Below are 11680 nucleotides of genomic sequence, written 5' to 3' on the forward strand. Positions count from 1 at the left end.
AAAAAATTAAAAAAAAAAGGATGGGTGAGAATTTATACATCTCGTTTTCACAATTATCCATCACATACATATATTACGTACATAATACGTGATTACGAGAGAAATGAATATATGTCCTAATCGCTTAAAGAGTGAAAGACTTCCTCATCATCTCAAAGGATTTTTTTGCCCTACCACCTGAATTATGCGAGACCCAATTTGTATTCATTCATTCTTGGTCAACTTTAAATTTCGTATTAAGAGGAGTAATTCATAATTGAACCGTACAAAACTTTTTTTCTTCCTCCAAGTATTTGTATACGGGGTCCATTATGCATTATTTTCTGACATAATTCAATAGATAACATAAATAAATCTTGAATTTTTTTTAAATAAATAAATTGACTTTTTATTCTTTATGGGATGGCTTTAAAGTGCATGCCAATAACATTTGTGGTGTTTTTTTTAAAGATTTCCACCCAACAAGCAACAACCATGAAGTTCCATCACATATATATTACAAGGAATAATAAAAGTTCCTTTTCTCATACCATGATCATGAAAAGGCAAAAAAAAAACAAAAACAAAACACAAAAGGGAAGAAAAAAAGAAAAAGAAAAGTTAAACATCGACTATATGGGACGCGTGGCAACCCCCCATATATGGGAAGAAGAAGACTAGAGAAAGTATTCATAATTTGCAAGGATCTCTCACTCATCTTCAAAAAGGCACAACCCGATCAACCGCAAAGCTCATCTCCATCATCTTTGCTTCATTTTATTATATATCTCCTAACCCTAATCTACGCCATTTATTTTACCTTTTAGTTTATATATATTATCATCCATTATTAAAAAAATCTGGTCCATCTGATCTTCGCAGCCAATGTTTGTACAGCCGTCGGTTTGCTGTATGGCAACACATTTTATTATAAGTTTGTGGAAAAGGGAGGAAACATTAGTGCATGCCCCATATGCATGTAAGAGATGTAACTCATCGCACTCTCTTTCAAAGAAATCGGAAAAGGGCCACAGAAAGAAAGAAGGAAATATATATATATATATATATATATATATATATACACGTAGGGCACGTGATATTTGGGAAGGAGTTGCAGATGGGTCTTTACAACTCCAGCTACTTGTCTCACATGCACAGCTCATCTCCATCTCCATTCGCAAATCCATCTAAAGCAAAACCCTTCAAAACTTCAGCAACAAAAAAACATTTGTCGTCTGCAGCGTAAGCATATTTTTTGAGTTACAAGTTAAAAGTTTCCTTGCTTGGAAATTCTGTGGGTTGAGAGTGTGCTGTGTGGACTCTAGGTTACTAAAATTGTTACAGAAGAAAATAAAAAGAAAGAAAGAGAGGCTAAAAACACAACCACTAGGAAGAGACCCACACGCATGCCATATCCCTCGTGGGGGCCATTTCTGCACATGGTTGTGATACATTCTTGTCCAAATTCCCACACCATTGATTACCTTTAATTCAATCCTAATTTTAACTCTCTTTTTTTAAAAAAATTATTAAGATGTATTATGAATCGTTAAAGTGTGTCATCATAATTTGTGTGTCCCCCGATCGTAACCCTATATGTATATATATATATATATATCTCTGACTCCATCAGCAAGCAAAGCCAACCTTGCTAAGCTCTCTTGCCTTCGACCATGGCTCTGCTTACTTGAGTTGAGCGTATTTGTTGGACTTGGACTGCTTTTAGGTCAAGGGTCTAAATTGTCTAAAATCTCAACACTTTTGAACTATCCAGGGGGAAACAAAGTGACCAACAAATACTGTTTTGTGTTTGACTTTGACCCACTAATTGGCAATATAGGGAGGAGACATACACTTGGCAAACTGGGTCCTAGCCACGTGGAAAATTAGGTAGGGCCGTAGGTAAAATGAATGATCTGCTTCTTTTCCACAAAGTAAACAGAGATATATGTATATAATTACAAGTTTGGTTTTGGATTCCTTAATTGATGCAAGAATGAAAGGCGTGCACTGAGCTAGCTGCATTTTCAAACCCCAATTGCATGGGTATAGATTGCTCTTGAGACTAGACTCATTTCAGAACCCCACAAACCAAGCTATTGGTGGCCCCAAATTGTGGGCATTGTGATTAACTTATATATTGAGGTGAATGCAATACATCTGAATCATTAATTAAAGCTTTGATCAATTTCTAATTACTTTGTTCATATAGATTAATTTATGAACAGAATAATTGTTGCACCTAAATCGAAATGGGGTCAAATATAAAGAAACTTTAGTCAATCACTTCCATAATCACCAATGAACAAAACAAAGATTATCTTAGGTTGACAAAATGGAAATAGGAATCCCAAAAGTGACTTTTCAAAGCATGTAGGCGTTCATCCACAGAGAATTGCAGCATGATGAGACTAGATTTGGTTCGATATGGGGGGTCAAGTTTTCTTGCGCCAGTGATTTTGGGGGGAGAATTATATTGATTGGACTTTGAAAAAGAAAGTTGGCTTTTTAGAAGTAGAGAGTGTATATATATATATGCAAATTGTCTTTTGAAGGAATGTATTTTCTTCTACTCCTTCTTACTTTCCTTTATATTTACAATAACGTTCACACTGTAATAACACCAAGATGTCGGCACATAGGAGAAGGCCAAATCAACATTGGTTTTGTTGCATCAATATCCCACCAAAAGTGTCACTACCAACTCCACCAGAAGAAAGAACATGAACAAAGTCAAAGACATGTTGCTTTCACTTTTCTGAGTGAATTAATTACGGTTATATGTGCAAGTTCTTCAACATGATCTTATGATTCTGTAAAAATTGACTGCAAGCCTTGTTCAAATACTGGCAGCGCCTAGTTTATTCGTACAAGGCAGTTCAAAACCCTCGATTTCAATTTGCAATCACTTTGGACGGTGGAAAAATTCAACCCAACTGTTTGCTTGAAAATGGTAATTGCCTTTTGTTTGTATTAGAAATATGAACTGTTCAACTGTCCAGCCCCAAAGCAGTTGTTGAAATTAAAATATTTTGACAATGGGGATGACAAAAGGAAACACAACATGGCAAAATAATGGTGGGTTGGAGAGAAGTAATGATTGCTAAATCCTCAAAAGTGATATCCCTCCTGAGCGTGAGGGTTTGATTTCAAGAGTGATTAGTGCTTAAAGAGTAGGATTAGGAGTGGGGTTAGCGATGACGTATTCAAGAACTGACCATTGTGGAGAATCTAATCATGTCAAATCCTTGTTTGGTTGATGAGAAACAACATTTTCCCCCTCCTCCAGGACATGCACATGCTCAATGTCACTCAGATAGGCCTTAACATTCCTTGATTTAGGCCCGGATTTTATGGGCCAGGCCCAATCTCCAAAGACCTCAGAAGGCCCAGCCCAGATTGAATTTTTCTTCACAGTTGAGGGTCCATAGCTGATTGTATCACTAAACCCATAAGGCCCTTGTTCTTGGCCTTCCAATTAGCAACTCTGTCAGAGCTGGAAACAGAGAGAGCTGAAGCTCGGCGGCCAACAATGGCGCCTGCTCCACCCAGAAGGAGAAAAGCTGCTGAACCACTGTCTGGCAGGTAATTACTAATCAATCCCTCATGCTTATTTATTTTATTGATAATTTTTGTATTTTAAAGTTTGGGTCTTTAATTTGTTTATTGAATAAAGCTAAGCTCTGGGTTGCCTGCCTAGTGGTATGAATAAATTTGGGTAACCCATGAATGAAAGACACAAAATTTAGAATCTTTTTGGCTGCCAAACAATCAAAGTAAGTAAGAAAGAAAGAAAGATATTATATTTCTCTAAGTTTGAGGCATGCATGCGGCGGTTCATGACAATCTAGTTGCAGTAGGCAGTAGGGAGTAGGGAAGAAGTAGCCTCGTGTTCTATGCAATTTAGATGGCCTTTCATAAAACGACAACACATAAGGCATCGTCTTTTTCTAAAACGACAAGCCGTTTAACAAACAATTGAATAATGAAAGGCCCTAGGCCTCTAACTGGGCTTGTGTAATTATATAGTGGGGTTAATGTTGCTGCACCAGTTGAGAAGAAGAGCAGAGTTGGAGCAACCTCAGTAACAACAGTAAGAAATTTTTTACTCATCAATCTCCTTGCTCATGTTTTCATAACTAGTAAATTATGAGGGTGAAAAAAGTTGTGTCTGCAGGTTCAAGAGGCTCAAACTATAAGTTCTGGAGTCAATTTGAGGGTTCAACAGGCCAAAAATGCTGCAGTGGCACAAGCACAACAAGATGGTGCCACTGGAAACTTTAGGATCTTTGATTCACCCTTTGGGAATTATCTTGTTCCAGTTGTTCCAACTTCCAAGGAACTGTCTGACTAGTTTCATATCAAATCATATGTCTTGAGTTCTAACTCATTATGTATACAACATGTGATTGCTGTACATGCAGAAGTTTTGTTTGGAGATGTACGAAACATGCTTTTTGCAAGTATTCATTACCAATTTTGCTTCTTGTGCTGCTGTCTCTGTGTGCTGCCTTGTTTTTCTGCTCCTTCTGTTGTGCATTGTTTTGTTGTTGTTGTTGTTGTTCCTGTGGATAAGGGCGGTGGCGTCTGGCTTTTTCTATTGTTGCTTGTTTCTGTCAACAATGTATTTCAGACTTGCAAAAGAAGGATAAAGCTTTTATTGACTTACTCAATTTTCAATAGTCATGGAAGACATTTGAGGGCTTTTTCTCTCTTTCTTCTTGTCTCCTTGTGTTAGACGTCCACATTCGGTGTTGCTTAAACTAAAGGTCATATAGGTTGGAGAGCTAATTTAGAATTTTTTTATAATATAGAACAAGTCAATTCTTCTATTTATAAATGAATGAAGTTGCAAAGGCTCAATTAGTATGGTGGTTTGGAGTAATTTCGAGTCTCAATATCCGTGTAGTGTAGTATGTGTAAATTTAGTATATTATCGTTTCTTTCTCTTCAATAGGAAATCTCTTTAAAAAAAAAATACAAATAAATAAATGAATGAAGTCATTGGGATATGCAAGGGTGTGAGTAGGATAGTTAAATTAATGATGCATGCATATCTATCTACATACTATATAGGAAGAAGACTTTCATGCAATCAACTTAAGACAGATGAATATAAAACACAGAGAAAAATAGTAAGAGATATCGCTTGTTGGAAAATCCAAGTGAGTTGATGTTTACCAATTTGTTACAACTAGTGGGTTCTATCCAGTTTGGATTAGATTTTCATTAAAACAAAAGGGCAGAATATATTCATTACAAAAAAGAAAAAAGAAAAAAAAAGAAAAGGGTTTTGGGATACTTGGGTTGAACAAGAGCAGCATAACCATATCATCATACATTCAATCAAGAATCGAATAAAATAGAGCAGATGAAGCTGTCGGACTATCCATCCCAAGGCAGGCAGCACAAAACTTTTTACCAATTCTGAGTTGATAAATTCACCATTTTCCATTTTCTTTTAATTTGAATTTTGATAAAGGCAATAACATTCTGGCGAAAAACACCTCCAAGAAGAGTAAAAAGATGCCTCTGAATACAATCTAGGACCACTTTGTGGGATTCCTTTTTCTGATGGAACTGAAATGGAACCTCCACATATGAAGGACAAGTACCAAAAAGAGGGTGGACCCATTGAACATTGCCAACACTTGTCTGGATCGAATTGGATTGAATTGGATTGGTTCAGAACTTAAAGTACTACCCTGGTAGATAGTCACTTGAATCTTTGATGCTCTCATTACACAAAAGCTTGCAGCTTTGTAGGGTCACATGATCTTCATCTCAACTTACCACTATTTTGAAGATGATCTTAAATTCAACCTAATGTTTGTAGTGTGTGTGGAAAAGAACTTACTTGCAACCACCGCATAGAGTATTCGTTTTTTTCTCCCTCCTTACGTGATGTTTTATGTCATGGTTATACAAAAATTCTCCTCTTCCGTGAATTGTACGAGTTAAAACAATGCAACTAAGAAATTCAAAAGCAATAGCCAATAGGTACACGAAATTTCTCCTCATTCGTGCGTGCTAGGAGTTAGATACAATACAACTAAGAAAATTGAAAAGCAACAGCCAGGAGATTTGTTTCGTTTCAATAGCTGTCTGCTTCCATTTGAATCCTCTGTTTTCTTCTGGTGTCCGGTGAGAACTCAGGGGCAACTTGCCCACTTTCTTTTTCAGTGATGACTAATAACTGAGTTGGATTATAGTCCAATTTGGACGGTTTATAGTTGTTAACTTGAAAATCAAACTCAGATTTAACATGTATCTTTACACTTTCTGTGGGCCCTCAAGTTGATGGTAATGCGATAGGCAGTCCTTAAATCATAAACATCTTTCTTTATTGCTGCTCTTGTTTACTAGAGGTTTTGATTGAATCACACAAGGGAAAGTCTACTTTTCCTTTCCCATAAACTCTTCCAACCTTGATGAGGTACACTTCTCAAAATATTTCATTTTCACAAATTTTAAAATATTCTTTACTATTTAAATTGCAGTGTGCAACTCCTGGGGTTTTCTTTTTTCTTTATAAAAAGAAGAACAAAGCATTTTGTCAGGAGCACATGTTATATATATTTATATATATATATATATAATACTTGAATTGAAATGAATTATTATTATTATTATTTTTAATACAAACGATATTGAGAAAAGAGAATTTAAACACACAATTTTAATTGCAACAATAACTGCTCTTAACGACTAAAGTTACAACTTTTGTTTTGTTTTTCGTTTTTTTTTTTAAGGTTTCGGTTGGAAACTAAGAAAATCCTAACTTTACACATGGGAATGAGGGAGAACCTCACACGTAGCCTTCCCTAAACTGAAAACTACAAAAATCACCACCACCTCAAGGAATCATGTTCGTCCATATAGACAGAGAGCTTAACAGTTGACATTGACATTGACATTGACAGGTCAATCTCGTAATTTTAACTCAAAACCATGCCCTTTTTCCCCATTTCCCTCCGAACCAAACCCCTCTAAAATTAAAAAAAGGGAAATTCATTAAAAAAAACTTTTATTTTTCTAGAAAATGTGAGAAAATCGGAAAGACAATAAGGAAAAAGAAAAATACTTAAATTTCCCGAGAAAACAAACAGAGCCAAGAAAATCATTTAAAGCATGCACACACTCACTCGCTTCTCGCCTCGCGTTTTTCGCTACCTTTTTTCTCCGAGAAAGCTGAGAAAACAGCTTAGTTTCCCATAAATTAGGCTGGACTTCCTTGATTAGCGATTTTCCATTTGTATCCCTCCCCAAGTCCGATCTAAAGCTTAGGGCTTTTTATCTTCTCAAATTCTTACACTTTCTCAGTCTCTGTCTCTCTCCTGCTGTCTCACTTCCCCAATACGCATGCAAGCATACAAGCACGAGTCTTTCAATCAGCCAATCGATTCCTGACCAGAAAATCTGATTCAGAAGAGTTCAAATTCAGGACCAATCAAAGATTCATCCTTTTGAGAGAGAAACAAAAGCTAATTTGGTAATTTGAGCGGTGGTTTGGTGGTGGTGGTGGTGATGGGGAAGGTGGCGGTGGGGGCGGCGGTGGTGTGCGCGGCGGCGGTGTGTGCTGCGGCGGCCCTGGTTGTACGACACCGTATGAAGTGCTCGGGGAGGTGGGCCCGGGCTATGGCGATACTGAGGGAGTTCGAGGATAAGTGCGGGACCCCCATTGGGAAGCTGAGACAGGTGGCTGACGCCATGACTGTGGAAATGCACGCTGGCCTTGCATCCGAAGGCGGCAGCAAGCTCAAGATGCTCATCAGCTACGTCGATAACCTCCCCACTGGGTATTCCAATTTATCTCACCCGCCCTTTATTTTGTTTTTTAAATAATTGGGCTTGAAAGACTCGTAATTTGAGCTTTGGATTGGATAAAATGGGTTCGATAATTTTGAACTGTGACAATCAATGTCTGTTTTTGGATTGAGTTATTGGCCTTTAATGTTAATTTCTTTTTAGAAGGGCTAAAGATCGATTTTTTCTCTGTTTTATTTTTGAATTCGTAACTCATTTATTTGTTTTGATTAATAAATACGGGTTAGTTATGTTGATGTTATGCTTATTTGGCGATTTCGTGGAACTTGGTTTTATGTTTCTGTATTGGGTATAATGTATTCACTGATTTCTCCTTATCTTAGGTTTTTACCAATATCACCTTTGCTGTTTTTGATTTGTTAGAGAGTCTGATTTTCAGTCTCTGTCGCCTGGTCGATTATTTCTTTTATTTATTTGAAGTTCTCAATTTTGCTTCTGGTAATTGATTGTAGGAATTGTGCATTTACATGCCGCTCCCATGTGAGTGTTTGCTTCAAAGTAATTCCTTTTATTTTTGATCTAAATCTAGAAATGATGGCTTGGTTTTCTAAAATTAGCGGTAAGGCGTACAAGGTTGCAAATTCCTTATCTCATATGTGCATATGATGGGGCTTTTATTGTTCTCTAATTAGTCTCCATCTTTAGCATGTTCTTCATGGTTTGTGGCCTGCGTTATGTGAGTATATCGAAGTGTCATACTGGGTAGATTATATTGATGGTTTGTGTTGATAAACTGAGCCGAGTGACTGACCATGTGTGAGCCATATTTCTTGTCTTTCCTCCCCTTTATTACATGTTTGACTAATTGGGGGCCTATTGCATGTGTAGTACTTTCCCATTACTTTCATCCTTATCTTTTCAGGGATGAGCAAGGGCTGTTTTATGCATTGGACCTTGGTGGGACAAACTTCCGTGTCATACGTGTACAGCTTGGTGGGAAAGAAAAACGTGTTGTTAAACAAGAATTTGACGAAGTTTCAATTCCACCAAATTTGATGACTGGGACTTCAGAAGTTAGTATTTCTTTAAGCAATCTTTTAAACCTGATTAGATTTGTTCCTACTTGGTAATAATTTATCACGACTTGGTTTCAGGCATTATTTGATTTTATTGCTGAAGCACTTGCAAAATTTGTTGCTACGGAAGGAGAAGGTTTTCATCCTGCTCCTGGTAGACAAAGGGAGCTGGGTTTTACCTTTTCATTTCCTGTGTGGCAAACATCAATTGCATCAGGAACCCTTATTAAGTGGACAAAAGGCTTCAATATTGAAGACGCGGTACTTTGACACCTCTTGCTTTATTGGTTTTTGTTTGTAGTTAGTCAAGTAGATCACGTCTGGAGTACTCTGTGCCTGATAAAGTGGGTATTGGAGCTTTCTTAACATATGTTCTACCTAAAACTTTATTTACTATCCCTTGAGTACCTAATTGATTTGTTCCAATAATAAAATTTAGTAGCTCTGGACTAATCTTTTATCGTATGGTGCCCCCTTTGACAGTTTCCTTTGCTAATATTGGTGTAGGTTGAGCAAGATGTGGTGGGAGAGCTGACCAAATCAGTGGAAAAAATTGGCCTTGATATGCGTGTTACAGCTTTGGTAAGTCCAGTTTGGTTTCTGGTTTCAGCAATTCTGGTTTTTCTGTTATGCTTTGACTAGCTAATTTAAACCTGGTTTGGTATAGTATCTGTCTTGATGGGTTGGTGATTTAGTGCTAAATCATTTTGGACAATCCTAACTTGCCAGGCTGATGCAGGTCAATGATACAATTGGTACATTAGCAGGAGGTAGATACCACAATCAGGATGTCATTGCTGCTGTGATATTGGGCACTGGGACAAATGCTGCTTATGTAGAACGGGCTCATGCCATTCCAAAATGGCATGGTCTTCTACCTAAATCAGGAGAGATGGTTAGTTTTTTATTATATGAATTTTGCTATAAAATTGTGGAACTATGGTTTGTTGTCTGGTGCTAAGGTTTAGTTCCATGGTTGAATATTGCTAATTCATTGTTTATTTTCATGAATAGGTTATCAACATGGAGTGGGGTAATTTTCGCTCATCACACCTTCCACTGACAGAATACGATCAAGCACTTGATGCTGAGAGTTTAAATCCTGGGGATCAGGTAACGGCATTTTCCTTTACTTGTTTCTACATATGTGGATGGCTTGATGGACATGCGATAATATGAAATTGATTTTTGTTTGCAGATCTTTGAGAAGATCATTTCTGGCATGTATTTAGGGGACATTGTGCGCAGAGTATTGCGCAAGATGGCTGAAGAAGCTTCCTTTTTTGGTGATGTTGTCCCCCCAAAACTAAAAGTTCCTTTCATACTAAGGTATATTCTAATATTTTTTGTAGACCATTTGATTTTTAAATATTGTTAGCATGAAGTGTGTTTGTGTGTTCTCATATTTAATTTGGTTTTATGTTTTGAATTGACTTGTTTCTGTAAAATACTGTCACTTGAGTGTACAATATTTTGTTGCATGCTTGCAAAGTTAATAAAGGTTATTGAATATTGCATACAAAACCTAAATCCTACCCATTAGCCCATTGATCTGATTCTGGTAAGTATTTGAGAGTTTACCTTCTAGCTATTCTTGTTGTTCTCTACTGCCTGCTATGTAGTGTTTAGAGTTTTCCGAGTCTTTATGGTGGTGTTCTAACATGCGCAGGACTCCTGACATGTCTGCCATGCATCATGACACTTCTCCGGATCTGAGAGTGGTTGGGAGCAAACTAAAGGATATCCTGGAGGTACATTGCTCATACAATTAGATGAAATCATCATTTTGTTATCTAGCTGTGCAATGTAATTCAGTTTTTCTTTTCCTTTTTGTAATTCTTTTGGGAGGGTGGTAAGAAAAGTAAAAGCAAGAAAAGGTTGAAAGTATTATATCCTTCATTGAATCACATTTTCAAAGAGTGAACATGGTACAATCGTGTGTTTTTTGCAACATCCTTAAACATGCACTTTTAGAAAGCGCGGCTAGAATTCCTATTTTTCTTTAGAATTTCTAAGTCAATCTCAAGACAGGTGACATGCGTCTATGGTGTTTGTTTGTCAATAATTGTAGATCTCCAACACCTCGTTGAAAATGAGAAAGGTTGTTGTGGCGCTATGTGACATAGTTGCCACTCGTGGGGCCCGCCTATCTGCTGCTGGGATCATGGGAGTGCTGAAGAAGTTAGGTAGAGACACAGTAAAGGAGGGAGAGAAGCAAAAGTCGGTTGTAGCATTGGATGGTGGTTTGTATGAGCACTACACCGAATTCCGAACCAGCATGGAGAGCACTCTCAAGGAGTTGCTGGGTGATGAAGTTGCTGAGCATATTTCTGTCGAGCACTCAAACGATGGCTCCGGAATTGGAGCTGCCCTCCTGGCAGCCTCTCACTCCCAGTACCTTGAGGTAGAGGAGTCATAAAAGGGTCAAGACCAGGGTAGATGAATGAAGTGTGGCACTCTCAATTTTTGTATATTTCATTTTCCCTATCTTTTCACTATTTGCTTCGGATCAGTTGGAGCTGTTCTCAGCTCCTATTTCGAGAGATCTTGCATCCCATCCGTAATTTATGGTCCTTCAACGCTTGTAATTGGCGAATTCGGATCATAATAGCCAGTTGGCTAAGCTTTCTTGCTGCAGCTTCTTGTTTTGCTCTACGGATGTTTAGGCGTTGTGTTATCAGTGCATAAGCTCATTTCTCCTGGATTACGTAATAAAATAGGGGGATTTAAACTGTGAGTAGTTTACTTTTTGCGGAATATTTTCTACTCTCTTTTTTCAAATAAAACAGGATTCTTATGGGCTATCAGCAACAATTTTCTCTTGTTTTTGCAGTTCGAAACTTACTGTTCCTACTGAT

The 11680-nt window shown here is 37.4% G+C and overlaps 2 protein-coding genes across 4 annotated transcripts; both read left to right on the forward strand.

Moving 5' to 3' along the window:
• Positions 1 to 3462: 3462 nt before the first annotated feature.
• Positions 3463 to 4652, forward strand: LOC117635175. Of its 2 annotated transcripts, none has more exons than XM_034369522.1 (3): positions 3463 to 3564; positions 4009 to 4072; positions 4145 to 4652. In XM_034369522.1, exons 1-3 carry the CDS (start codon positions 3512 to 3514, stop codon positions 4331 to 4333), a joined length of 306 nt encoding a protein of 101 aa, XP_034225413.1. In that variant the 5' UTR covers positions 3463 to 3511; the 3' UTR covers positions 4334 to 4652. The 2 variants fall into 2 exon arrangements, with proteins under 2 accessions (XP_034225413.1, XP_034225414.1); XM_034369523.1 differs by having other exon boundaries at positions 4157 to 4652.
• A 2344-nt stretch (positions 4653 to 6996) lies between these two features.
• On the forward strand, positions 6997 to 11636 carry LOC117633717 (hexokinase-1-like). 2 transcript variants are annotated; one of them, XM_034367441.1, is made up of 9 exons: positions 6997 to 7778; positions 8669 to 8819; positions 8901 to 9083; positions 9330 to 9404; positions 9562 to 9717; positions 9837 to 9935; positions 10021 to 10151; positions 10492 to 10573; positions 10894 to 11636. In XM_034367441.1, the coding sequence occupies exons 1-9, from the start codon at positions 7507 to 7509 to the stop codon at positions 11239 to 11241; spliced, it is 1497 nt and encodes a 498-aa protein (XP_034223332.1). In that variant the 5' UTR covers positions 6997 to 7506; the 3' UTR covers positions 11242 to 11636. The 2 variants fall into 2 exon arrangements, with proteins under 2 accessions (XP_034223332.1, XP_034223333.1); XM_034367442.1 differs by lacking the exon at positions 8901 to 9083 and having other exon boundaries at positions 7083 to 7778.
• The last annotated feature ends 44 nt before the right edge of the window (positions 11637 to 11680 follow it).

This window comes from Prunus dulcis, chromosome 7 (assembly GCF_902201215.1).
Source record: "Prunus dulcis chromosome 7, ALMONDv2, whole genome shotgun sequence".
Lineage (NCBI taxonomy): Eukaryota > Viridiplantae > Streptophyta > Magnoliopsida > Rosales > Rosaceae > Prunus > Prunus dulcis.

Bases quoted from the DNA above. Each gene is read 5' to 3' on its own strand.
- LOC117635175 (XM_034369522.1), top strand. From the start codon at position 3,512: ATGGCGCCTGCTCCACCCAGAAGGAGAAAAGCTGCTGAACCACTGTCT. The intron at 3,565-4,008 runs GTAATTACTAAT...GTAATTATATAG, and splicing joins GCTGAACCACTGTCTGGCAG to TGGGGTTAATGTTGCTGCAC. The intron at 4,073-4,144 runs GTAAGAAATTTT...GGGTGAAAAAAG, and splicing joins GAGCAACCTCAGTAACAACA to TTGTGTCTGCAGGTTCAAGA.
- LOC117633717 (XM_034367441.1), top strand. From the start codon at position 7,507: ATGGGGAAGGTGGCGGTGGGGGCGGCGGTGGTGTGCGCGGCGGCGGTG. The intron at 8,820-8,900 runs GTTAGTATTTCT...ACTTGGTTTCAG, and splicing joins TGATGACTGGGACTTCAGAA to GCATTATTTGATTTTATTGC. The intron at 9,405-9,561 runs GTAAGTCCAGTT...AGGCTGATGCAG, and splicing joins ATATGCGTGTTACAGCTTTG to GTCAATGATACAATTGGTAC.